At 37.9% G+C, this 24,019-nt stretch overlaps 1 protein-coding gene across 1 annotated transcript in view; it reads left to right on the top strand.

Moving 5' to 3' along the window:
- The window catches only part of CRYBG3 (crystallin beta-gamma domain containing 3), a 114,518-nt gene that overhangs the window by 45,911 nt on the left and 44,588 nt on the right, over positions 1-24,019 (top strand). The window contains exons 5-12 of the mRNA XM_060150724.1: positions 834-878; positions 1,117-1,232; positions 2,786-2,933; positions 8,024-8,160; positions 9,431-9,545; positions 10,701-10,736; positions 12,897-13,030; positions 16,484-16,610. Coding sequence (XP_060006707.1) covers positions 834-878; positions 1,117-1,232; positions 2,786-2,933; positions 8,024-8,160; positions 9,431-9,545; positions 10,701-10,736; positions 12,897-13,030; positions 16,484-16,610 — 858 coding nt within the window. The remainder of the gene's footprint in view (positions 1-833; positions 879-1,116; positions 1,233-2,785; positions 2,934-8,023; positions 8,161-9,430; positions 9,546-10,700; positions 10,737-12,896; positions 13,031-16,483; positions 16,611-24,019) is intronic.

Raw genomic sequence — 24,019 nt, 5'->3', positions numbered from 1 at the left:
TCTTAACCACCGCACCACCAGGGAAGTCTCAGGACATTCCTTTCTGACATTCCAAGATCATGGAACTTTCTCTAGGATTCCCAAGGACTGTATCTGTACTTTGAATACCCTTAGTAGCAAGTACTAATACTTGAATACCAACCAATAGCTTGCAAGGCAAGGTCCTTTTAAAAGAAAGCTTGGTATTTGAAGAAATGTTTCTTGGTATTTGAAGAAATGTTTCCTGGTTTCCTACTAAGTCAAGTGCAACCTCTTCACTCTATGACGAGGTCCCCAAGTCTTGTTTGCTCAGCGTTCTCTCTTTGTGCGCTGGTTCCACGCCCTGTAAGAGTCTGCACTTTTTCTCAAGATGGTCTCTTCCTGTAATTTTTTTCTTTACTACCTCCACACCAACCTGCCACATTTTTTCACTTAACTGAAGTCCTGTTTTTCAAGGTCTGCTCCATACCACTACTTCACACAAGCCTCTTGGGCACCTTCTTCTGCCATCACCTCACCTCCATGCTGGTGCCATTTCTCTTGACTTCCATAACTTGGCATTTTGATTGTATTTTACCTGAGGGTTTAACTTAATCCCCCCACCTAGAAGAGACATGGGAATGTGATCACCTGTTTCCCCTTTCTAAGCTATAAACTTCTTGAGGGCAGAGACAAAGCTTTATTTTCCTTTGTATTTACCTTTATATCCCTTATAGTACCTAGAGGTGCACCTTGTAATGATGCCCACTAAATAAATATGCGATAAATTGGATCTGTGACCGCTAAGAAAGTGAACTGTATATCTTTCTGTTTATGTTTCTTAAGGCTTACTTCTTCCACTTTTATTATTTCAGAATGTTGACAGACAGACTCTGAAGTGTAACCCAAGACCTGGGAAGGTAAGCACAAGTTTCTTAGGTAGACTAAAATAAAAGAAGTAAGGTTACTTTTACGTTTGGGAGTTTAAAGTAAGTACTTTTAACTGACTTAGAACATGATTGTTTTACTCAAGGGTTTAGCATCTAAAGTAATATTTTTGTATATTTAGGATGTTTTATTTTCTACATTCTAGGACATTTTGGAATTTTAAATGCATTCTTAAAATTAGTTATTGTGCCTACTTACTGTGTGTTGCAGCTGGTTATCTATGATCTCCATGGAAGTAAATATAAACAAGAGATCTACTGTAATATTCCCGATGCTACATCTTGGTCCTTTCCGAATGGGGTACTGATAAAGGTTGTAAGGGGCTGGTAAGAGATCTCTTAAAATTTATAGCATTTTCCCCCTAAATTAAGTGTTTTCTTGCTGTTTATGCTTTATGTTTTTTGTATTGAGGTCACATTCCTTTTCCTCTAGAATAACTGTTTGAAACGTTATTTGTATTTTATAACTTAATTGTTCTCTTTATTTACTGTGACAGAAAATATAGGTTGTTTTTAGTACTTACAGCCTGCAGTAAGTAGTAAGTCCTAATATATACAGTATATATAATCAGTACCATTTTGTAACTGCATTATTAGCAGGATAGATTTGGCAAGTTTAGTTGAAGGCTTCAATTGAACGAAGCATAGCTTTGAAAATGAGTTCAAAATTTGTCGGACACTAAGGAATGTGAAGGCCACATGCTTAAAGTCATTTGTATCGGGCTTCCATGGTGGCACAGTGGTTAAGAATCCGCCTGCCAGTGCAGGGGACATGGGCTCGAGCCCTGGTCCAGGAAGATCCCACATGCCGTGGAGCAACTAAGCCCGTGCACCGCAACTACTGAGCCTGCGCTCCAGAGACTGTGAGCCATAACTACTGAGCATGCGTGCCACAACAACTGAAGCCTGTGTGCCTAGAGCCCGTGCTCCACAACAAGAGAAGCCACCACAATGAGAAGCGCACGCATTGCAATGAAGAGTAGCCCTCACTCTCCGCAATTAGAGAAAGCCCACACACAGCAACAAAGACCCAATGCAGCCAAAAATAAATAAAATAAATTTTTAAAAAGTCATTTGTATCACTGATCTGCTCAAGAAGTGAAAGATTTTTTGTATGGTGTAAAAATGATGGAAAACCTCATTTGTTATTATGGACCATGTCCCCTGGACATGTGGGGGCCAGAGTTTCTTTGTCCAGTGTTTGCGTTACCCACTGGTCAATCACGTTAAAGCAGTGTCGTGTAGTGTATCTTCATGTTATAAAATGAGACACATGTGCTCTATTGTCCAATGACAGGAAAATTAGGGTAGAAGTGGAATTTGGAATTGTTAAGCTATTGTTTTTTTTGTTTGTTTGTTTGTTTTGCGGTACGCGGGCCTCACTGTTGTGGCCTCTCCCATTGCGGAGCACGGGCTCCGGACACGCAGGCTCAGCAGTCATGGCTCATGGGCCCAGCCACTCCGCAGCATGTGGGATCTTCCCAGACAGGGGCACGAACCCGTGTCCCCAGCATTGGCAGGCGGACTCTTAACCACTGTGCCACCAGGGAAGCCCCAGCTATTGTTTTTAATGTAAATGTGTATACAGCATCTGTAAAGTGTATGTATACATAAATATAGGCACAGGCATAGACTGTGGTGCTGTGTTCAGGAAGTATTACTTCCAAGTTCTGTGCACTTTTATTCTTCACTCTTTGCTTATCCTTACATTAGCATATTTATCATTGTTTCAAAATAGGATTATATGCTAGTAGTGGAAAATAGCCCAGATATTAAAATTTAAGTAGAGAAGATGGTCTGTGAATTATAAGTATCATTTGTTTTATGCCTCGTTTCTTAGAAAATTAATTATAACTGATCATGCTTTCATATTTGTTCAGCTGGATTTTATATGAGAAACCACATTTCCAAGGTCAGAAATGTATACTGGAAGAAGGGGAAAAGGTGTTAAATCATGACTGGATCCTTCAGAACAGAAAGCATCCACAAAGAAACTTTGTATTGGGGTCTATCAAACGTGTCTTAAAGGTAATGGAACAGTTGATTTTATCCCTATTTTTTATTTTATTTTGTTTGTCATGTAGTAAAGCTGTACTTTGGCCCAGCAATGCTAGGAAATGGTTGCTAATATTTGTGCTAATTTTATTAATCTTCATATCATATTGATAATTTTTTGACCAGATATGTATAAAGTGTTAAGTGAATGAAAATTTAAAATATTACATGTAATCTGGCACATAAAATGTTACGTTATGTATATGTATTTTTTTTTTTTTTTTTACCCCCTGTATTTTTAATAGTAGTAGGAGTATACCATCCAGACATCTTTAGGATAAGATATTTACAAATATATCTTTTTCTAGTGTAGATTTCTATTCCTCATTGTAGCTGTGTGTGTGTGTGTGTGTGTGTGTGTGTGTGTGTGTGTGTGTGTGTGGTGTTTATGAGAAAGGGGGAGAGAGACGAGTGTTAGAAGAAATTAGAGAAGGAAGGATGGGGAGAGGAAGCGAAGAAGTGTTGCTTTTTTATTTTCTGTTTAGAAAATATTATTTAATACTAAGATGAGGAAGGTCTTGCCACATAATGAAACATTTTGTGGGAAGTGCCTTGGTGGTTTAGAGGAGGGGTGAGTTAGTGATAATGACAGAATTCTCCCATGTATTCTTAAGAGTTCCTTCGGCAGTAATGTAGTCCATGATTTAGCGCAGTGACTCCTGTGACAGTCGTGGACATATATATTTTTCAAATTATGGAGATTCCATTTATATGCTAAAAATGTCTAAATTGGAGTGGACCCTATCATGATGACTTGAATCAACATTATTTAACCTTGATAGTTGCAGATAGCATATAGAAAAATAAGAGGACATACAGGAAAACTCATATTATCATAAAGGAGTGTCTGCATGAATTAATACCTTCTGCAAAACTGTTAAACAAACCTTTGTCTAACAAATGTTTGTGTCTTCTTTTGGACCCAATACTGTGATAGGCATTGGGAATAGAAATACAAGTGATGTACGGTCTTGTACTTCAGATTGCTCAGAGTCTAGGTCAGAGACAGCTGAATCACATGACCATATGATGTGAGAAGTACTACGCAGGGCCCTACAGGTGCTCGAAGAAGAGGTACCTCACCCAGAGGAGGTGGTACCTGATTGGCATCTTGACTGAGTGAACAGGAGTTAGGCAGCACGGGAGATGTGAGGGAGTCCCTAACAGAGCCACATGTGTCAGATACTGAGGTGAATGTTGGTGGCTTGCTGGTACTTCAGGGAGATTGATGGCTACAACATAGAGGGCAGTGTTCGTTTTCATTGAAGAATTTAATCGCAAGCAGTTCAGCTCAGCAAGCAGCATTTGAGTGCTCACATAATTAGCTAACTCACGAGAAATTCCTTGAAACAGATAATTAGTTTGTAGGTGGAATCTTCTAAGATTTAAATAATGTGTGGTTTTGTGCCTGCCTTGTGAATGTCAGGCACTGTGCCAGGCATAGTGGGGGAAAAAAAAAAAAGATGAATAAAGTATTGTAAGCAGCAACCTCCACCCAGAATCAAGCAACAATAAAATCAAACAAAACTTCAATCTGTTGAGCCTGGGTATATAAATGGGTATTTGCACTTCCGCCATTTGCTTCGAATATATTATAAGAAAGAATAAGTCATACTTGCATTTTTTTCTTCTTCCACTGTTTGTTTGTGGAGTCATTTTTTAAATTGCAGTGTTAGTGCCCGCTTGTCTTGGACATGCTCGCAACTATTAGTGAGGAAGGAAAATAAAACTATTGAGCATTGAATGGAAAAAGCATTAGCATTGTTCTAAATATTTTACAAAGCAAGAATCAGGCATCAAACTGCTTCCTTTCTCCCACCTTGTCAAAATTCTGCCTATCGATAGCTTCATTTTCCTGGCAGCCATTCCAAATTCACCTAGGCCTATGCCAGCTTTAGCTTGTTCCAGCATCTTTTAGTGGCTCTAGTCTGAGTAGTCAAACTTTTAATGTTCTTTAAAGAAAATACTTTCATGATGTCTTTGTTTTGCCGTGAATAGATAGAGCAAGTAACAGAAGATACCTCAGTCATCAGCAGTTGTAGATTCTGCTCAAGGGTCATCTTTGCCCCCAGTGGAAATAACTGGAGGTGGGGTAGCAGTGCAGTGAGTCTTGAGTCAAGTGCTTTCTTTTCTCAAACAGAAAGAAGGAATATTGCGCATTACTCTGTTTATTACGCATTTAATATTTATTTTCAAAGAATGACATTTCCCTCTTTCAGAAGTTACTTAGGTTGTGCCCTCATTAATGAGCTGAGAAGAGAGAGATCTGTTGTTCGATCAGGGACTGGAGGTATTTCATGTAAGGTGGAGGCAAGTTTTTCTTACTGTTTTTGTAATTCATTCCCACCCTGTTTCTCCTATAGCTTTGTCTCCATTCCTACTAGTCGCTTTAATAGTCTAAGCTTGTAGATTTCACCAAGATATTATAAAGTATATCATGACTAGAAAAGTCTGGGAGGAAGCCATATAAATTCTACCAGGAGTAAACTGCTTCTTGTTGCTAGGTTACCATAAGGCGCCCTTCAGTTGCTAGTGTTTACTGCCTTTGTCAAGAATTATACAAATCTTGCAAAAGACATTACTTCTGTGAATAGCCACCGTGGAGAAAATAGAACTCATCAGTGAAATCTTTTTCAGTCAACTAGAGAAAAAAATTTGTCCTCTAGTAAAGATAGTTGAGAGCATAAGCATTCTTATTTTTATTTTCAATTTTTTAGCCATCATTATGCTTTTTCCATTATCTGTTTCCTTCTGTGTTGTGGTAGACTCATGCCTCTTAGCTTTTTCCCTTTTAAAATACACCACCCAAACATTGTTTGTATAACACAATGCAGAGGAAACTTATTTGTGTGAGACACTTAGTTATGTATTCTGTTACTGTACCTCAGATCCCTGGGGGAACATTAGTATGGCAGCATTTTAAATAATGTTACTAGAGCTCTATTTTTAATAGCAAACAAAAGAGTCTTGAAGATTGACAGGTGACTTCTGGAGATTTCTGGCTGTTTTTTAAATGAAACTTTAGAAGGAAATATACCTTTTATACTTTAAAGGATATTTTAGGTTATACCTTTTTACCGTACTGCATTTTAGAACTAACTTTCTGAAAACAAGATGTATCAACTTGCTTGCTTTTACATATTAATAAGAATGATTAAGAACGATTAATAAGGAACTCAGTTTGAAGAAAGATTAAAAAATCAGAAAATTGCAGTTTTAAAATTGCAAAGCAGATTATAATAAAAATATAATTGTTTAATAACTGTCACCTCTAATTGTTATTGCATTTACCTATTTTATTAAAGCACAGTCATTTGAATTTCACAATGTCTTGGATGAGAATTACGCTACTGAAACTTGAGTTGTGTAATTAAACATTCATGATTACTGAGATAGATTGTGTGTTCAGACAGAAGCACATCTGTAGTTTTAGAGAAGAGAAAAATAATTGTGGTTTTGATTCTTTAAGAAATGATAAGGTATTTTTTTTAATTAATTTATTTTTGGGGGGTCTCTCCCATTATTCTTTTTTTAAATTTTTAAATTATTTTTTAACATCTTTATTGGAGTATAATTGCTTTCCAATGGTGTGTTTCTGCTGTATAGCAAAGTGAATCAGCTATACATATACATACATCCCCATATCTCCTCCCTCTTGCATCTCCCTCCCTCCCACCCTCCCTGTTCCACTTAGAGATGGTCACAAAGCACCTAGCTGATCTCCCTGTGCTCTGCAGCTCCTTCCCACTAGCTATCTATTTTACATTTGGTAGTATATATAAGTCCATGCCACTCTCTCACTTCGTCCCAGCTCTTTTTTGAGTTAGGACTTGACTACCGAAAACAAACTTATGGTTTGCAAAGGGGAAACGTGGCTGGGAGGGATAAATTAGGAGCTTGGGATTATCATACATACTACTGTATACAAAATAAATAACCAACAGGGACCTACTGTGTAGCACAAGGAACTCCACTCAGTGTTCTGTAATAACCTATATGGGAAAAGAATCTGAAAAAGAATGAATATATATATATATATATATAACAATCACTATGCTATACACCTTAAACTAACACAAGATTGTAAATCAACTATATTCCGATAAAATTTAAGAAAAGATTTTCGTAAGTAATAATACAGACAGTTTTGTCTTTAGTTACAATAAGGGAAACATTTACCAAGGTTAGAGAGGCCAGAAGCAGAGGTAGTATGGATACCAGTATGACTGAAGAGTTTTGGGGAGTTAGTGTATAGCTCACTGGGTTGTTGCCATATTATAGAAAGGAAAACAGAAATATAAATTTGAAATGCTTGGGTCTTGAACCAAGGATTATGATGAGGGAAGTGGTGTTCTCACAGGCCCAGCTCTATAAAGAGTAAGCTTACTCGACTGGTGGCCTAGGCCCGTAATCAAAGTCTTGGCCTTGATGAAGAACCTTGACAGTGGAAATTTTAAAGGAAAGTTTGACAGGACATGGTGACCGTGGACGTGTGACGGAGTATAGGTTCAAATTTCATAATGTCTTTCTTCTTCAAACCAACTTGTACTAAAGAAAATAAATACCACAAGTAGGAAAACATTTCCTTTGCCCTCACCTCTAATTCCTATTTCTTTTGTCAATGTAAATTGGATAACATGCTGAGGGAGCAGTGCCTCTCTGTTATTTATTTTTTATGTTCCCCATGAGATCAGCTTTTATTTAACTCCCTTCCTCCCTATGGCTTTGTTATGCTTCTAAGAAGGAAGGCTTACAGACTCTTGGCACTCAGATAGTTTGGTAAATCTGAACCTTGGTTAATGGAGCAAGACTTTTAAAAACAAAGCAGAGAGACTTGGAGTAATACTTTTTCAATCAATAATATTTATAATTTTCATGTTATCAACGTAACTCCTTAGAAAAATTTATTTTAACAGACTGGTAAGGAGAAACAGTACTTCCTTTAGGCTGTTTTTGGATAGAAATTCAACTGAACAATGAGAATAATTGTAACTGCATGTCCAGGGTGTTGAGAATACTGGAGTGTGTGTCTCTAGATATTTCAAAGCCAATTTTTTTTTCAGGATTGCAGCATTCCAGAGATAGAACTTTGCCCACAGTCTGACCCAGCATGTTGTCCTATCTACCTACAGCAAGCAGTCCCCAATTTGGAAGAGCTGAATATCCCCAAATCTGTGTCTCTTACTGTGAAGTCAGGAGTGTACGTATCCGTTTCTCTTTATTACAGTGATTGCTGGTTACCAAAGTTAACTTTTTGTTTAATGTTTCAATTGGTGACATACACATTTCTGAAGTTTTAGTTAATTTTACTGTTTATACTTCTGTATACCCAAGGAAGACTTTTGCAGGGATTAAAACAGATTCTGTCTTTTTTCGGATCCAATTAAGTCTTTGGTATGTGACTCACAGGAGCAGATACAGATTCTCAGACGTAGTTCTTGATAGATGCATCCATTGTCTTTTCATCCACCAGACTGTGGGACTAAGAAATAGATACATGTCCCTGGCCTAAAGTTCTGGAGCCTGAGCTATTTGTAGAGTGTCTCAGTGCTGATAGTTATTGAGGGCCTCGTAGGACCAGGGACATGGCACCTTTTTATTACTCCTCTATTCCTGGAAGACAGGTAGAGCTGCTCTCATGTCATAAATGAGGAAATTAAGTGGCTTGTCCCAGGCTACCAGTTGGTAAGCATTAGATTTGATACTAGGCCTTTCTGATTCCAAAGGTATCTTCAGGACTGTGGATCTAAATTCAATCTTAATTCAGTCCCAGATTGGCTTAAATCATAAGTTTTGTGATGTCTGGTTCAACATGGATCCTTCTCTCTTTCAGCGTTTTCATCTGCTCTGGAGATGGTTAGTGTCGAATTTGGGGGTCACTGTTGGACATCTTTCTTCATCTCCCCCAAGTGTAGATTAGAACTGTTGGGCAGACCCAGTAATTGACATGATCCTGAGAAATGTCTGTAATTATCAAGTTTAGCTGGTTGCTAAATGGGTTTTTTAGGAATCTTATTTCAAATGCTGTTCCTGAGGCAGCCCAAGAACTGATATTGATTCTAAAACTGTGGGTCAAAGGTATAAAACGCTTAGTGGAATCCCTACCTCTTATTGTCCTAGTTTAAAAAAGAATGGAATATAGTGGAATGGTTTTTATTTTTCAGTTACATCCTAATTGTAATTGTTTCACACCTTTTAAATATTGGAAAATTCTAAAGAAAGCAATGCCAGTGCTTGGAAAACATATAATAAACTTAGGATAGTATCTGAATGTAAGTACTTAACAACTTGTTAACTCATTGTTATATGCTGTCTGGCAATGTCACTTTGAGTGTGTTTTACTAGTGTAATTCTGTGACAGAGGTTTCTTTTACTTTTTGTAGCTTTTTTTTTTTTTAACTTTCAACTCTCACAGAACCAGATTAAGGTATTCCTATTATACTTTAACCAACCATTCATTTCTTACTTAGTTGGCTTGCCTACCCAGATATTAATTTCAAGGGGCAAGCCACAGTTTTGGAGGAAGACCATGGACTCTCTGAGATTTCTGCAGCAGAAATGAAATCATTGCATCCACTTCAAATGGTAAGCATATTTAAAAAGAAGCATTTTCCCAAGTATCCATGAATTCAAAATTAAGATAGCTCTGATGATTGGTCATGCATCTCGGTCTTGAGAAATGTATATGTATCCTACTGAATGGGCAAACTATTCATACATTGTGTTTCTGTTTCTTTCAGTGTGTGTGAAAATATTTTAATGTTTTCTAGAAGACAGATGTCTGAATTTACTTTGTGCTAAATTTATCACAATACAAGCAGTTTCTTTATAGTAGTATTCTGTGAAAATTTTGCAAACTTTAAAAAGTTCTGAATTTGTTTTTTTGATGCTTATTAGAAAATTGCTTGTTGGAAATTATACTCTTCCATTGCAGTAATGAATGATAAGTTCAGCATTAATAATAAATGGGCAGTTCTGTCAATGGTTGCCTTCTTAAAAGTAATAAATGCCTGCATTAATGATTTATTTTGTTGCAAACATTTTTACTTGAGGGGCAGACTTCAGTTAAATGATACTATGTGATAAACCATTATGGTTGTGCTGTGCCTTTAAAAAAGCAACAGGAAAAACTGAGAAATTTTAAGGAATATCACAGTGTGGAGTACCATTGGAAACAAGGAAATTATAAACTAGAGCTTTTGTGAGGAGTGGGTTACCTTTTATGCTCTACACCCCTGTGGTCACAAAGATAGTAAGTGTGATACGACGTGTTGATAGAACTTGGAAGAGGAAGTGCTCTCTCTAATGTAGAAAGCCCAAGCAATTGTAGAGAAGCAATTTAGTATTATGTGGTTTAGAAATGTACTCTGCCAGATGAAAGTTTTAAATCTACTAACAGCTCCACTGTTTTGAGACACTCCGCTGTGGGGTTAAATCTTTAATTGGTCACATGTACTTAAGCACTAAAGTTTGGTTTCCTTCCTTGTAGCGGTTATACTCTAGAAAGTATCTTTTAAGATATCTTACCCCATCTACACTGATGTAGAGTAGTCTGACTTGATTTTGACCACTGTAGAGTTCTCTACTTAAATTTCTAAATTTTAAAATACACAACTTAAATTTGACTAGTATGTAATCTTCACTGATCAGATTTTTATATAACCTACATACATCACTTAGTTACTTTTGAGTACTTTAAATATGTGTATGTCTAATATTAAAATTTCTTGTCATCTTAAGGGTGGACTGAAAGTGGAAATGCCTATGAACTTAAAGGTGAGTCTTAAACACACTTTGGTAGCAGGCTAAAAAGTTTGAGTATTAATCTTTAAGTATTTTGGACTATTAAAATAAAAAAATGATTACCTGAACGTATGCTAATAATAGCTAGCTAATGCATATTGGGGTGGTGGGAAGTGACTGCACACAGTGGTTGCTGAGAGCCCAGGCTTGAATGAGGAGAGGGCTCAGTATGCAAAGGTGGAGGTCTGTTCTGACAACCTAGTCAGACCCAATAAGTACCTCCTAACAGGGTGGAAAGATGATAGGTTTGATATTTGTTTTGTGGAGTGGTTGAGGTGACAGCTAGACATTCAAGTGGAAATACCTGGCAGACATTTGGGCGTGATGCTGAGGATGGAGATCAAGGATGATGGAAGGAGGTGTAGGCAGCTCCTATGAGGTGATGTCAGTTTGAAAGTATGAGTATCTGAAGGGAATGGTAGAGGCAATGAAACCTGGGGTAGTAATAATGCCAGGATTAAGTATGTTTTGGGAAAGGAAAAGAAATGGAATTAGAAAATTATGGTAAAGAGAGATAGGAAGAAAACCTCTGTTTAATTAAGTTACAGCATTTCCAGAGACAGGCAGGGAGACAGGGATTCATCCTCCTCTCCTCCAAAACAAGGCACAACTCCTCCAGCTTTCCCATTTCTGGGCTTCCTAATTTTTGGAATTGACTACCGTTTTCTCAATCACATAGGTGGAGTTTTTTAAAACTTAGTATCTGACTATCTCTAATACACCTTGGCTGTATGTTGGAATCATACATGTGTGAGCTTTAAAAAATACTTATGCCTGGGTTCCACTGGAAGAGATACTTTTTTTGGTCTGGGGTGTGGTTAAAATTTTTCAAAGCTTCTTAGGTGATTCTAACATACAACCAAGGTTTCGAACCAGTGACCTAATAGTTTCAGAATTAGTTGTGACACAGTTAGTTGTGACACTCCCTGAGTGATGTCTCAATCTCCTTGTCTGCTGAATGAGAATTTCAGGTGCGACAGGCTGGGAGTCTGACAAGTTGTAGAGGTGTGTGAAAGGAATGGCTATCCTAGATAGTCACAATTTTCACGTTGTTAGGTGTTGGCTTATGACTTACTCATCAAAAAATTATTGCTTCTTACTTAGTTTGAATGTGTTCAGCATATGTAGCATGTATTAAACCCAAATAATACTTCATCACTTCCAATAAACACTCTGAAAATTTAATACGTAGAAAACAGCAGGAACAGTACTACATATTTTTTTCAGTCTGTATAATGTTCTCAGTTTGTTTTTTTAATAAAGAAGCTATAACTTGCTGGTTCAGTGTGTCTAAGCATGGGTCTTATTTGCCAATTGTACACAAATTATGCCATTAGCCATAAATAGGACCAAGTGATAAGAGTGTGAATAGATGAGCGCTGTTATCACTCTTATCACTTTCCTGTACTAAGGGCAGCTTGTGTTTGGGAAGTAAAGAGCATCAGAATGGTAGAAGAGAACTACTACCAATCCAAGTTTGAAGTAAATGAAATACTAGAAATCTGTTTCCTACTACATTCCCTCCTCCCCCATTTGAACCAAATATCCAATAAAAATACCAAAATTCTTTCAATCATTTCAAACTTTTAGGAAGTTTTGTATTTAAATTCAGGAATTTGCATATCTAATTCTTCTCAGTGATTAGTAGTGACCATACAAGCAGTGCTACAAGACACAGCATGTTCTCTCAAACCAGTAGATAATTTGTCATTATGCCCTGGAACCCCTAGAGAGTTTTTATTTCTTATAGAGGACATTAAATAACTGTAAGGCAGGTCTGTATCAAATTTTGAACAGAGAGAAAAACGTAGAAAGATAATTCAAGAACCAGTTATAAGGCAGTTTACTCCATGAGATGGTCCTAGGATTTGGGTAACTAGAACGATGTAATCATGCTTGAGTATAGTGATACGAGAGAAACATATTATCAAGATGTTTTAGCTTTATGATGATAAAGACTCACATATTCCTTGTGAATGTCAGACAGCGTGCTCTATTTTGAGTATGTATTAATGAAGAAAATGGACAGTGGCCCTTAATTCAGGTTGTGGCCTTTAGTGTCACTTAAGTAAATCAGTATGTATCTATTCTAAAATATGAGCCTGCTAAGTAATTTTCTTTCATATTTTTCAGGTTATTATTTATGAAAAACCTCACTTCCATGGACAGGCCAAAGAGTTTAGTGAACATGTAGACTCTGTCCCTAATTTTTTAAAAAATGATGTAGACTTTCATGGAATTGGATCAATGCGTGTCATCGGTGGAGTGTGAGTGTTATATTTTCAATATGTGATTCAGTTGTCGATTTTTGAAGATCAGCACAAAACATGTGCTAAGCAGAGAAAAAACAACCTACCTTAGTCTAAAACTATACATCCCTTCTGAAATGTGGGAAATAAAAAGTATTAGTTACTGACAGCTTCCTGTGAACTCTTGTTAGTATTAGAGATTTTGAGATAGATTAAATGAAGAAAACAGTTTCTAAAACGTAAACACTTAGTATTTCTAAACACAATATAGAAGATAAGAATTGCAAGATAAAATTATTTTTTGACAGATCGTGCACATGAATGAGAGCCCCAGTTTTTACCCCCTATTCTACCTTAGTTGACTTTCTGTGCTGAGCATCTTGGCAGTGAGTCCTCCCTCATTAAAGAAGTAGCCTGGATTGTGTGTTTACAAAGTCGAGGATTCTTGACACTGGTTATCCTCTGGCCCTGCATTGTTTTAAGAAAGCTCCCTAAGAACTTCTAAGTACAAACCCAAGTGTAACCATCATGCTGCTATCCCAGTCTCAATCGGCAGTTACTGGGGCAAGAACCCCAGAATATCTATGACTGCACCTGTGATGTGCCTTTGTATCCTGGCAGGTAAAACCATAGAGAAGAAGCCTTCCTCATAGCTTATTTGCCATTGTCAACTCAGTGCTAGAATTCCTTCAGACACATTGTGTTAGTCTCTCTGTTGATAGGTTGGACTGTTTGGAATGATGGTTTATTTTAATTTAAACGTCCATATCTCGTATTATTTGCAGTAATAACATCATATAACTTGTTCATGCTATTCTAGCAAAAGATGCTGCCCAAATATTTTATTCATAGAAGTTAAATAACTTGTTTAAGATCAGTCAAGGGTCTACATTTAGAGACTTAACCTTTGCAATTTCTGACAATAAACCAAGCAGTGGCCACACTAGCCAAAATGGAAATATAAGAGAGTATGCGATGCATTAGATATGTAGGTCATGTCCATAATTAGTCTTGTTACTTACCAGGGTTCTTGGCCTCTTTCATCAATAGGAGGCTGACAAGAAATTCAGGCAAGGCTTCACTGGGGCCCCTGCTGTAGCAGGGGGGGAGAGAGAACAAACAACAAATTCCCTTTCTTACTCACTCCCTGAGCGGGTGGTGAGCTTGTTCCTGATATGGGGTGAGGGTAAGGGTGTGTCCAGGGGTTGAGCCCGAGGGGTAGCTTAGGTAGTCTGCCCACCCCTTAGGTGGTGGTGTGTGCAGGGGGCATGGGCAGTGCCCTGCCTTTGCTCCAGGCACTTCAAAAGTGGCAGTTGTGTTTTTTGGTCTCTTTGTATCTTTTGTTCAGAATTTGCCCCAACTGCACATGTACTCAGTTATTTTTAGTCCCATATTGTTTCTTTGTATTTTGTTGCTCCAGGAGAGGTTTGTTCAGGTGCAAGCATTGCAGCACTGCAGCAAAGGGTCCCAGGTTCCAGCCTGTCTGAGTCTGACATATTAGTAATCAGCTAATTCCTTATCTTTGAATTAAAAAATTTTATTAGAGGCTTGAAAAACACAGCTCTTTTAGATAAACAAATTTTTATTGTGTTGTATTTAGTTACAGTGTTCTCTGATCTGTGGACACACATGCTTCTTGTTAATCCTGATATAAAATATTTTTTGCCTTTTCTTTCCTTTAGGATCTGAATGGTTTTATCATTAACTATATAGTGATTTGCATTGTTATTTTCTGAGTGTATTTGCAGTTATTTTATAAAAATCTCAAAATATTATGGCTGGTAAAACAGTATACACACTTTCATTTTTTATATGACACCTGCAGGAGAAAAATGTGATGTCCTAATTTAAAGGTGAACAGCTGACTTCGTTAGTTTTTCACAATTTCTACTATTTTTTTGTTTTGTTTTACTGCTTCTCTATTTCATTATTTTCACTTTTAACTTTTGAACTTTATCTGTAAGTAATAGGAACTCTTCCTCACCTCTGTCTTGTCTCGAGGAGTCTAGGGAAAGTGAGGTTGATGTGTCTTAATTTTTCTCAGATAACATCTATTTTTAAATATCCCAGATATATAAATTGAATACTAATCAAAACTTTATCTATTGAGAAAAGCTGGGCAGAAGATTTTTGAACTGTCATTATGTAATAATTGCTGATCTGTCCTTTAATATTAGATCTTCTATATCATATTATTTTTCCCATTCAGGTGTATTAAAAGCATGTTTCGAATAGCTACATTTATGTAAACTTAGAATTTGAAAGTTCTCGTGTGAAATTTATTTTCACATAATAGTTTAAGAATAAAATAATGTTAGTTTCTTTATATATTACAAATGAATGAAGACGTATAAAATGTTTTTTCCAACTCATGTGGACCCTTACCCTGCCATATGCACTAAGGAAATTGGAGACAGGTTCATGATTACTGAGTGGCTACTGTTATTTTTGTACCCTATGAAAACGGTTCTTTGGAATATTTTTTGTATCTTCCCAAAATAATTGTAGTCAGCCCTACCTGGCTTCATTTTGTCAAGCTCCAGAATTCAGAGGTCCCTAACCCAGGAGCCCAAAATAGTCGCCCTTGAAATCTGCCCCATTGGAGGGGGTCCCACGCTAGTTACACAGTGCCAGCTGAAGGCAGATTTAATCAGGTCAACGTGTGTTTTGAACCATCTATGCCCACGTTGCGTTAGCTACTGTGGATTGCTCCAAATAAAGGTAAGTTTCCTGGAGGAAACTTAATGACTAACGGTGTTTATCAGTGTTCTGTACTGATAATTTTAAAAGTCAGGAAACCTGTGTCCCTGGAAAGACTGCCACAGTGCTTCCAGTTTCCATTATCACCACTGATAAACTAGTGGGAGCAACATTTCCTACCCATACATATTTACAGGAGTCTTTGTAATATACTTAGGCCACCAGGGCTAATACCAGCCCAGTCGCACTTCCCAGTTCTTGCTTGCTAAACCCACCTGTAATGTGTTTCAGATCTGAAGCTGGTGACGGGTTCCTTTGATTTAAACCCTAAATAAATATTTAATATAGTAATCATTCTGGGGTTCCAGCAGAGCTTAATCAGAAAAATAAGACTGATTATCTTTGAATCTCAGTGTGGGCTTGCACTATTTCTCATTGGCTATTTGTGCTTTCCATTCGTTTTTACTCGGCAAACTATTCTCCGACCACGTTGAAATATAGTATCGGGTCATGCCGCAAACATTTAATGAGAGTTCCTCTGTTGCAGTTCTACAACAGTTAAGCTTTTGTTGGGAAAAGCCTCCAAACTATAAAAACTATTGATCCATGAGGCATACACCATTTGTTTGTCTCTGTAAACGGTAGCAAAATAAATGTGTTGCTTTTTAAAATACGGTGATGGGCAGCTCGGTGCTTTATGATGATTTTCTCTCTTGCTTTCTTGCCTGCAGTTTTATCAATGACTCAGTTGGATGTCCTCTGTATTTCTAGGTGGGTTGCCTATGAAAAAGAACATTTTAAAGGTCAGCAGTTCTTGCTTGAAGAAGGAGATTTTGAAGACAGTAGTGCCTGTGGCGCGTTAAGTGGTTCCATCTTGTCTTTCCGGTACTTACAAGCTGTGAGTTGGCCTCCTTGTTCTTAATTTTCTTTTTTCTTTTTTAGCTCTCCATGTAAACTGGATATGACCTCTGGTAGAACATAAGATTATAAAATGTTTCTAATACCTGAGAGCATTAAACTGAACGGCTTATGTGACTTGCATGCCTTTCTTAACTGCCATGATTAATATAGACTATTTATGTTTAGTTTTCATCCATTGATTCCATAATCATTTTTGACCACCTGCTTTGTTAGATGTATTGTGTCAGGTGCTGGAGATATGGTGGCCAGAGACTCAGTCCCTGCCTTCGCAGAGCAGGCAGTGATAGGGTAGATAGCACCTATATAAATGTTTGATATTGTTTGACTATGACTGGATTAAGCACAGAGTACTCAGGATACCCAGAGAAAGGTCAAGTACTTCTCCTTGGAAGTAGAGAGGAAAAGAGGGCAGCTGAGTTGAAATTTCAAGTTTGAGAGTTAGCCAAGTGAAGAAATTTGGGGACAGGGTGAAGAGGAAAGACAGGTGTTTCAGCAAGAGGTTAACATATAAAAAGGCAAGGATGTAAGCCAGTGGTTCTCAGCTGGGGGTGATCTTACCTAGGGGGCATTTGGCAGTGTCTGGAGACATTTTGGACTGTTATGACTTTGGGGCGGGGGGTGGTATGGCATGCTACTGACATCTAGCGGGTAGAGGCCAGGGAGGCTGCTAAACCCCTGCGATTCACTGAACAGCCCCCCACCACAAAGAATCATCAGCCTAAAATGCTAATAGTGCTGAGGTTGAGAAACCCTCATGTCAGTGAACCTGGTGTGTTTTGGAAATGCAGCAAAGTCGGGATATTAGGCAGAACTTTGGGAAGATGAATACAGAGCCAGATAACGAAGGGCCTTATATGCCATGTTGAGGAGCCCACACTTTTTTTCTTGACCTTCTTGGCATGAGGTGAAGAAGATAAGTAAGCCTGGAGGCAGGAGGTCTAGAATGTTCCAGGACTCCAGGCGGAAGCTGATGTTAGAGAGTTCTGCAGGATATCAGGGCTTCTCAAATGTTGCTCATTTTTCTGACCAGCTCTGGAGACTTTTTTGGTGTGTTCAGAGGGGCATGTTTTCTCATAATTCAGGAGTTATACCACCGCAGTGTATTTCCAAAATAATCTTTACCCATATAAACTCTAAGCTATCTGGCATGGCCTCCAAAGCCTCCTTTAGAAGGAATTGATAATGAAGTGAAGGGTGATTATTGGGTCCACGTGGGCTTTGCATGAGCACAGGGGTTATGTGCTCTGTTCCTTAAGTTTCTGTCTGCCGGGGGCCACCAACACCACTGGTGCAAACCCTCACCTGTTCAGGCATGAGGAGCCCAAATGGGAGAGAAGCAGCACAGGGAACAGGAGAGCTTTTTTTTTTTCCCATGAGTGATCATTGTTAGTAAGAAAGTGAGTTGGAAACCGGTTCTACCAAAAAGAAATGTAACACAGTCCACTGAAGATTGGGCACTGAGTTTGCATGAGCAATGGATAGATAGCTTTTGAGGTATTTAGTTCACAATTCTAATGTACAAGGGCCACGGGTTTCCTCTACATAGCTACTCCTTACTTGAGCACTAAAAGGCAAGCCAGACAAAACACAATACAGCCTTTTTTTTCTTTTAGGTCATTGTGACCAGACGCGTCGAGGAAGCTAAGGGTTGTGATTCAAAGCATCTTCCACCTAGTATTGAGTAATTTTTTAAATTTTCCCTCCTGATTTAAAAAAAAGAGTTGGGTGGAAGTGTTGCTTCTAGAAATGTTCAGCAGTGAATATGATGGTATCTTCCAAAGATGACTATGACTAAAACAAGCAAAACACAAACCAAAACCCCAAGATTTTACTAGTTGAACTCTCCCAATAGTAGAAAATGTAAAAATTAAAAATACTGTATAACTATGTAGCTAAAATTTTAGGAGATATTTGATATAGACAGTCTATGATAAAATATATTGGAAAAATTAACAGAGATTGGCATGTCAATTACCTCTGCAAACAAAAGTTTTGGGTATTTACAAAAATGATGACACAGTTTTTGTACAAATAAGTACGACTTTCCTTCAAAGAAAATCTTTTTAAATTAGATTTTAAAAAAATTAGGACTATGGGGCTTCCCTGGTGGCACAGTGGTTAAGAATCCGCCTGCCAATGCCGGGGACAGGGGTTCAAGCCCTGGTCGGGGAAGATCCCACAGACCGCGGAGCAACTAAGCCCGTGCGCCACAACTATTGAAGCCCGCGCCCCTAGAGCCCGTGCTCCTCAACAAGAGAAGCCACTGCAGTGAGAAGCCCACGCACCGCGACGAAGAGTAGCCCCCGCTCGCGGCAGCTAGAGAAAGCCCACGCACAGCAACGAAGACCCAACACAGCCAAAAAAAAAAAAAAATTAGGACTAGTTTACCTTGTAAAGATGTTAGCATAATCCTCATTATAATAATCCTAACATTTTCAGGTACTTATTAATGGCTTTACATGCACTTAATCTTCACAAAAATGAAGAGATAGAGACTCACGATTCCCATATTATAGATACAGAAGCTGAGGATCTAAGATGTTCAGTACTGTGCCCGAGTGTGGAGCTGTGATTTGAGGGGCAGTCTGTCTTACTCTAGAGCCCATGTCGTATTACCCATTTTCCTTTATTACAGAATGATTAGAGTAAAAAATTTAAGCACTTCAAGAGTAGAAAGCTGGAATTTCATTCAGCCAAAGGATTATTAGCATTTCATTTGTAGCTATAAATATATAGTTACTCTGCAGACTACTACACATGTATAAATATAAATAAATATTTACATAATTTTCAGATTATTTATAATTTAAATGTATGTTCACGAAAATGTTTTCAGATGAAATATTTTATACTCTCCAGGTATAGCATATAATTGGGGAGGAGTTCTTTTTTAAAAACCACTTTATTGAGGTATAAGTGACATGTAAAAATCTGTACATATTTTTTGTATACAACTGAGGAGTTTGGGAATAAGCATACACCCATGAAACCATCACCACCATCAAGGCCATAGACATAGCCATCTCCTCTCAGAGTTTCCTCGTGCCCTGTTTATAATTATTATTAATGTTTTTGTGCTGTAAGACACAACATAAGATCTACCCTCTGAAAATTTTGAATATATGATACAGTATTGTTAGAAATAGGATTTAAAGCTCTTGGGGTTGTCACCTATGTCAACCTATGTGATTAGCAGGCAGAGTTGATGTGAGACATCTTTTCCCCATGTAGACTCTCAGAGGTCTCTCACCTGGGAAGAGTGAAGCACTGCATTTAAGATCTAAGCTGAAATAATAGAAAATAGAGGACAGAAAAGTTGCATAACACAATGCAGTCTTCTAACATCCTGGCTGTAGTGCGTGGAACACTCTGGATCTGCGAAGGTCAGATCCTGGATATGTTCCTTAGGGATAATGTGATCTGTGTCATGGATTGCTTTGGAGAGGACAACCAGAAATGTGTTTCTAATTCCAAATGAGTCAGGCAGATGTGTTGACTTGGAGTTGATTACTTTCTAAAGCGAAAAGGACCAGAAGGAATATAGCAGTATTTAGACTCCAGGGATTAAAGAAGGAATTTTTATTCCTTGGTTTCCTCTAAAAAACTTTCTTGGGATGCTTGTTTTTCCTCAGTTTCATACTAGCCTAACTTCTGGATTTGCTTTTGATATGATTTTCAGACTTGGGGCCTCTTTTCAGATCTCTGAAAGCAGGTGGTGTGCAGCAGACACTGTTATGTCTCCTAAATTAATGGATACACCAGATCCCAGCTGGTGTCTCGTATTACGCTGCCCACCCCGGGGGGTTGTAGCGTAAGAGTTCCAGGGCCCAATGAGCTGAGGGATTTTATGGAATTTAAGAATAATCAAATTACTGATCCTTAAGACTTATGCTTGCTCCAACAGTGGGGAGTACTGTACCTGAAACCATATTAGACTACCCAGATTTTTCATTGGATTTAAGTTCTTTAAAAATACAAAACGGAGTACAGATTTGAGGTTGTTACATCATTATTCATCCTTCTGGAGCAACAGAGCTCCACTTAAATCTGTGTGACTTTCAAAGTTATTTGATAAATTTAAGTATTATGTAATTGTGCTTATAGTCAGAATGATAATAACCTAGAATAACCTAGTAACCTCACAGGACTTGTGTCCTGTGGCAGTCACCTCCTGAGCAAGGCAGTTAGAAGTTTTGGTTTTTTGTTTTTGTGTTTTCTGGCATATTTTATCCCATACTTTATACATGTGACCCTTGAGATTTAGCCCCAGATGAGTGGATTTGGCTTGGAGTTAAGAACTCTGACCAGCAGGGACACCATATTGATGGCAACTAGTCAACTGGATCAGATACTGTATATTTGGTAGGTTTGAGTGAAAAATGCAGAGGGGGTCAAAGACCGAAGCCTGGCTCAGAAACATACTTAGAAAAAGATGGAAGGCAGAAGCTACAAGGCATGAATACACAAAAGCAGGAGATTAAAAAAGAGAACGATGTCACTTAGGAGTCTCCTGTGGCCTTTGGCCACGTCTCTGGGAATGGTAGCCAGAGTAGGAAGGACACAAACTCAAGCCACATGAGTAAATTTATTTGTGAACCCATGTGCTGCCAGCACTTGTACTCGGCACTGCGTCCTGTGGCAGTGGGTCCCTCCTCCTCTGCTCAGCTCCCGGCTGCATCACTGCCAAATGGCCTGCGCCTTCAGCCTGCTTCCCAGCTCACCCTCCTCACTGCCGCCACTCTCCCACGACCCACACAGTAGGCTTTGTGCAAATCAGTGCTCAAGTAGAGTCCATGACACTGTAACACAAGTGATTTCTCAATGAAAAGGCACAGTCCCAGCACATGTGCACATATCTGTGCTTGTCTTTGTCCCGTTTCGCTCCAGCGTGACGCAGTGACCCATGGTTTATGTCAGCTTATCCCCACTCAATTCCTACAACCCTAACAGGGAGTAGAGAACAGTTGTAGGGGCAGAGGAGATAAAAGCAGAGATGGAGCGTTCCAGAATCACCAGAGTATGGGAGGAGGGGTCCACGTGTGAGAGCTGCTGAAGACCTGCCCATTGTCATGGGGCCTGACTTGGTTGGCAGCTGTTGATACCAGTTCCTGACCAGGACCCAGATGGGCGCCTTCAGTTGTCATTACCGCATTGTATTCTCACAGCCGCCTGGAGCTATTTACACACTTTCAGGTTGCAAGAAACAGAGGCATGTTCGTGTTCCTTGGATGATGGAAGTTTATGTTGTCAATATAACCAGGTTTGTTGATGTGGCGCCCAGGCTGTAAAATGTCATTGGGGAGGCTTGTCCTGGACACCTTAAGGCAAATCTCTTCTAGGATGTTGAAGCCTTGATTTAATATATGTATATTCTAGATTTGTATCTGGAAAATGGCAGATCTATATCTGTAACAAGATAGATATAGACATCTGTGTATATGTGCACGTATATGTATATATATGTGTATATATACACATATATATGTAAAATAAGGGTTTAAGGGGAGCTCAAAAGAGATAACAAGTGCAAGTGTTTTGAAAAGTGTTCTATTAATAAAATGAGGGATGGTGGGAGTCATGAAGAGTAAATCCACCCTGCTCCCGTTTTCTTGAGAACCATGAGAAAGTAATGAAGGTGACAGGTGTTCTCAGGTTGCACATGTTTACTCTCAAGCAGGAATTGAGAACACGAATATGGGTTAGAAATTATTTTATAATAAAAATTTCTGGTAAAAAGCCTTTATCTTTGAAAATTTCAAATGAAATTTGACCCAGCTGTGTTAGCAGTTTTTAAATCCTTCAAACTTGACAAGTTGTAAGTGCAAGAGAATTTGTTTTTAAATGTATTTTCTTTCTCTCCTCATAGGTGCTTTGTTTTTTTTGGACACTGTTTTGCTTGTTCATGTAAAATGAATGGTTATACTAGAAATCTTAGATAATATTTATAATAATAATCATAATGAGAAATTTGATAGTGTTTGAGATGTATAGAAGCTGATAACTTTTTTCCATAGGTCTAAGACTTGAGTTACAAACAATGAAATATAGTAGGCAGAAAGGAAGAGTCTTTGTTTTTTGTTTTTTTAAAAAATATATTTATTTATTTACTTGGCTGTGTCAGGTCTTTAGGTACAGCACGCGGGATCTTTAGCTGCGGCACGTGGGAATCTTTTAGTTGGGGTATGCAGGATCTAGTTCCCTGACCAGGGATTGAACCGCGGCCCCCTGCATTGGGAGTGCAGTTTTAGCCACTGGACCACCAAGGAAGTCCCTCTTGTTTTGTTTTTTTAATGCATTCTGTATTTTCCATTTAAAAATATACCTATTATAAAGTTTTGAAAAAAATATAGGGTAAAATTGTTCAACTTCTGGACCCAAAGTTAACCAGTCTTGGTATTTTCTTTTTTTTCTTCTAGTCTTTTTTTGATGAAAGTTGGGGTTTTTTTGAGAACTTGTAATCTTACCAAGTTTTTAAGTTTTAGTTTTTGTCCTACTGTTTCATCCTTACATTTATATCTGACAGTAATTAAGAGTTTAGAGTAGACAAATAGACAGATTTGGACTCAAATTCAATCTCTGCCACTCAGTAGCTGTGTTATATCAGGCAAGTTACTCAGTTTTGTTAGCTGTAAAATGGGAGTGATAGTAATATAATCACATTGGAAATAAGGCATGTAAAGCTCCTGGCCACTAGTAAGTGTATGATATAATTTTTAACTGTTAGCTTGTTAAAAACTCTGCTTAATTGTATTTATTCCATCAAGCAGTGGATGCATAAAGGTTTATGTTTGTAAATCTTTGGGGCATTTACACTTTTTACAGCTTTTCGCTATGATAAATAATTCATCTTTGCATATAAATTGGCTATCATTTAGTTTTAGGAAACTTAAGAAAAAAGGAATTTCAGACTCAAAGAATGTAATCAATTTCAGTCTTTTAAATATATATCTAAATTATTTTCTAAAGTAGCTGTAAAATTTATATTTCCACCAGGAACGTTCCCTGGTAAAACTGGGTTTTTAGATCTTTCTTAACTTAAAAAGTGAAATTGTATCTGTTTTAATTTGAAGTTCTTCATTTTTATGAGTGAAATTATACATTTGTTTGTTTTTAACATTAATCTTTTTTGTGAATTATATGCGCCTTTTGCTGATTGTCAAGTTGGGTCTTAGAATCTTTCTGTTATTTTTGTTTTAAATATGCCGTCTGACTATACAGAGATGTCCTCTGATTTTAATTTTTAAAGAACAATTTTTTTGTCAAGCGGATTTTATTTTTTCTATTACATTTAAGCTCATAAAATCCTCTCCCACAATGCCCACAGTACATTGTGTGTTTACTTCTTGGTTCATATGGCTTTTGCTTTTTAGGCATAAGTGAGACTTT

This window comes from Lagenorhynchus albirostris, chromosome 5 (genome assembly GCF_949774975.1).
Source record: "Lagenorhynchus albirostris chromosome 5, mLagAlb1.1, whole genome shotgun sequence".
NCBI lineage: Eukaryota > Metazoa > Chordata > Mammalia > Artiodactyla > Delphinidae > Lagenorhynchus > Lagenorhynchus albirostris.
The sequence above is the reverse complement of the archived record's forward strand: the minus strand, read 5'-3'. Positions and strand labels throughout refer to the sequence as shown.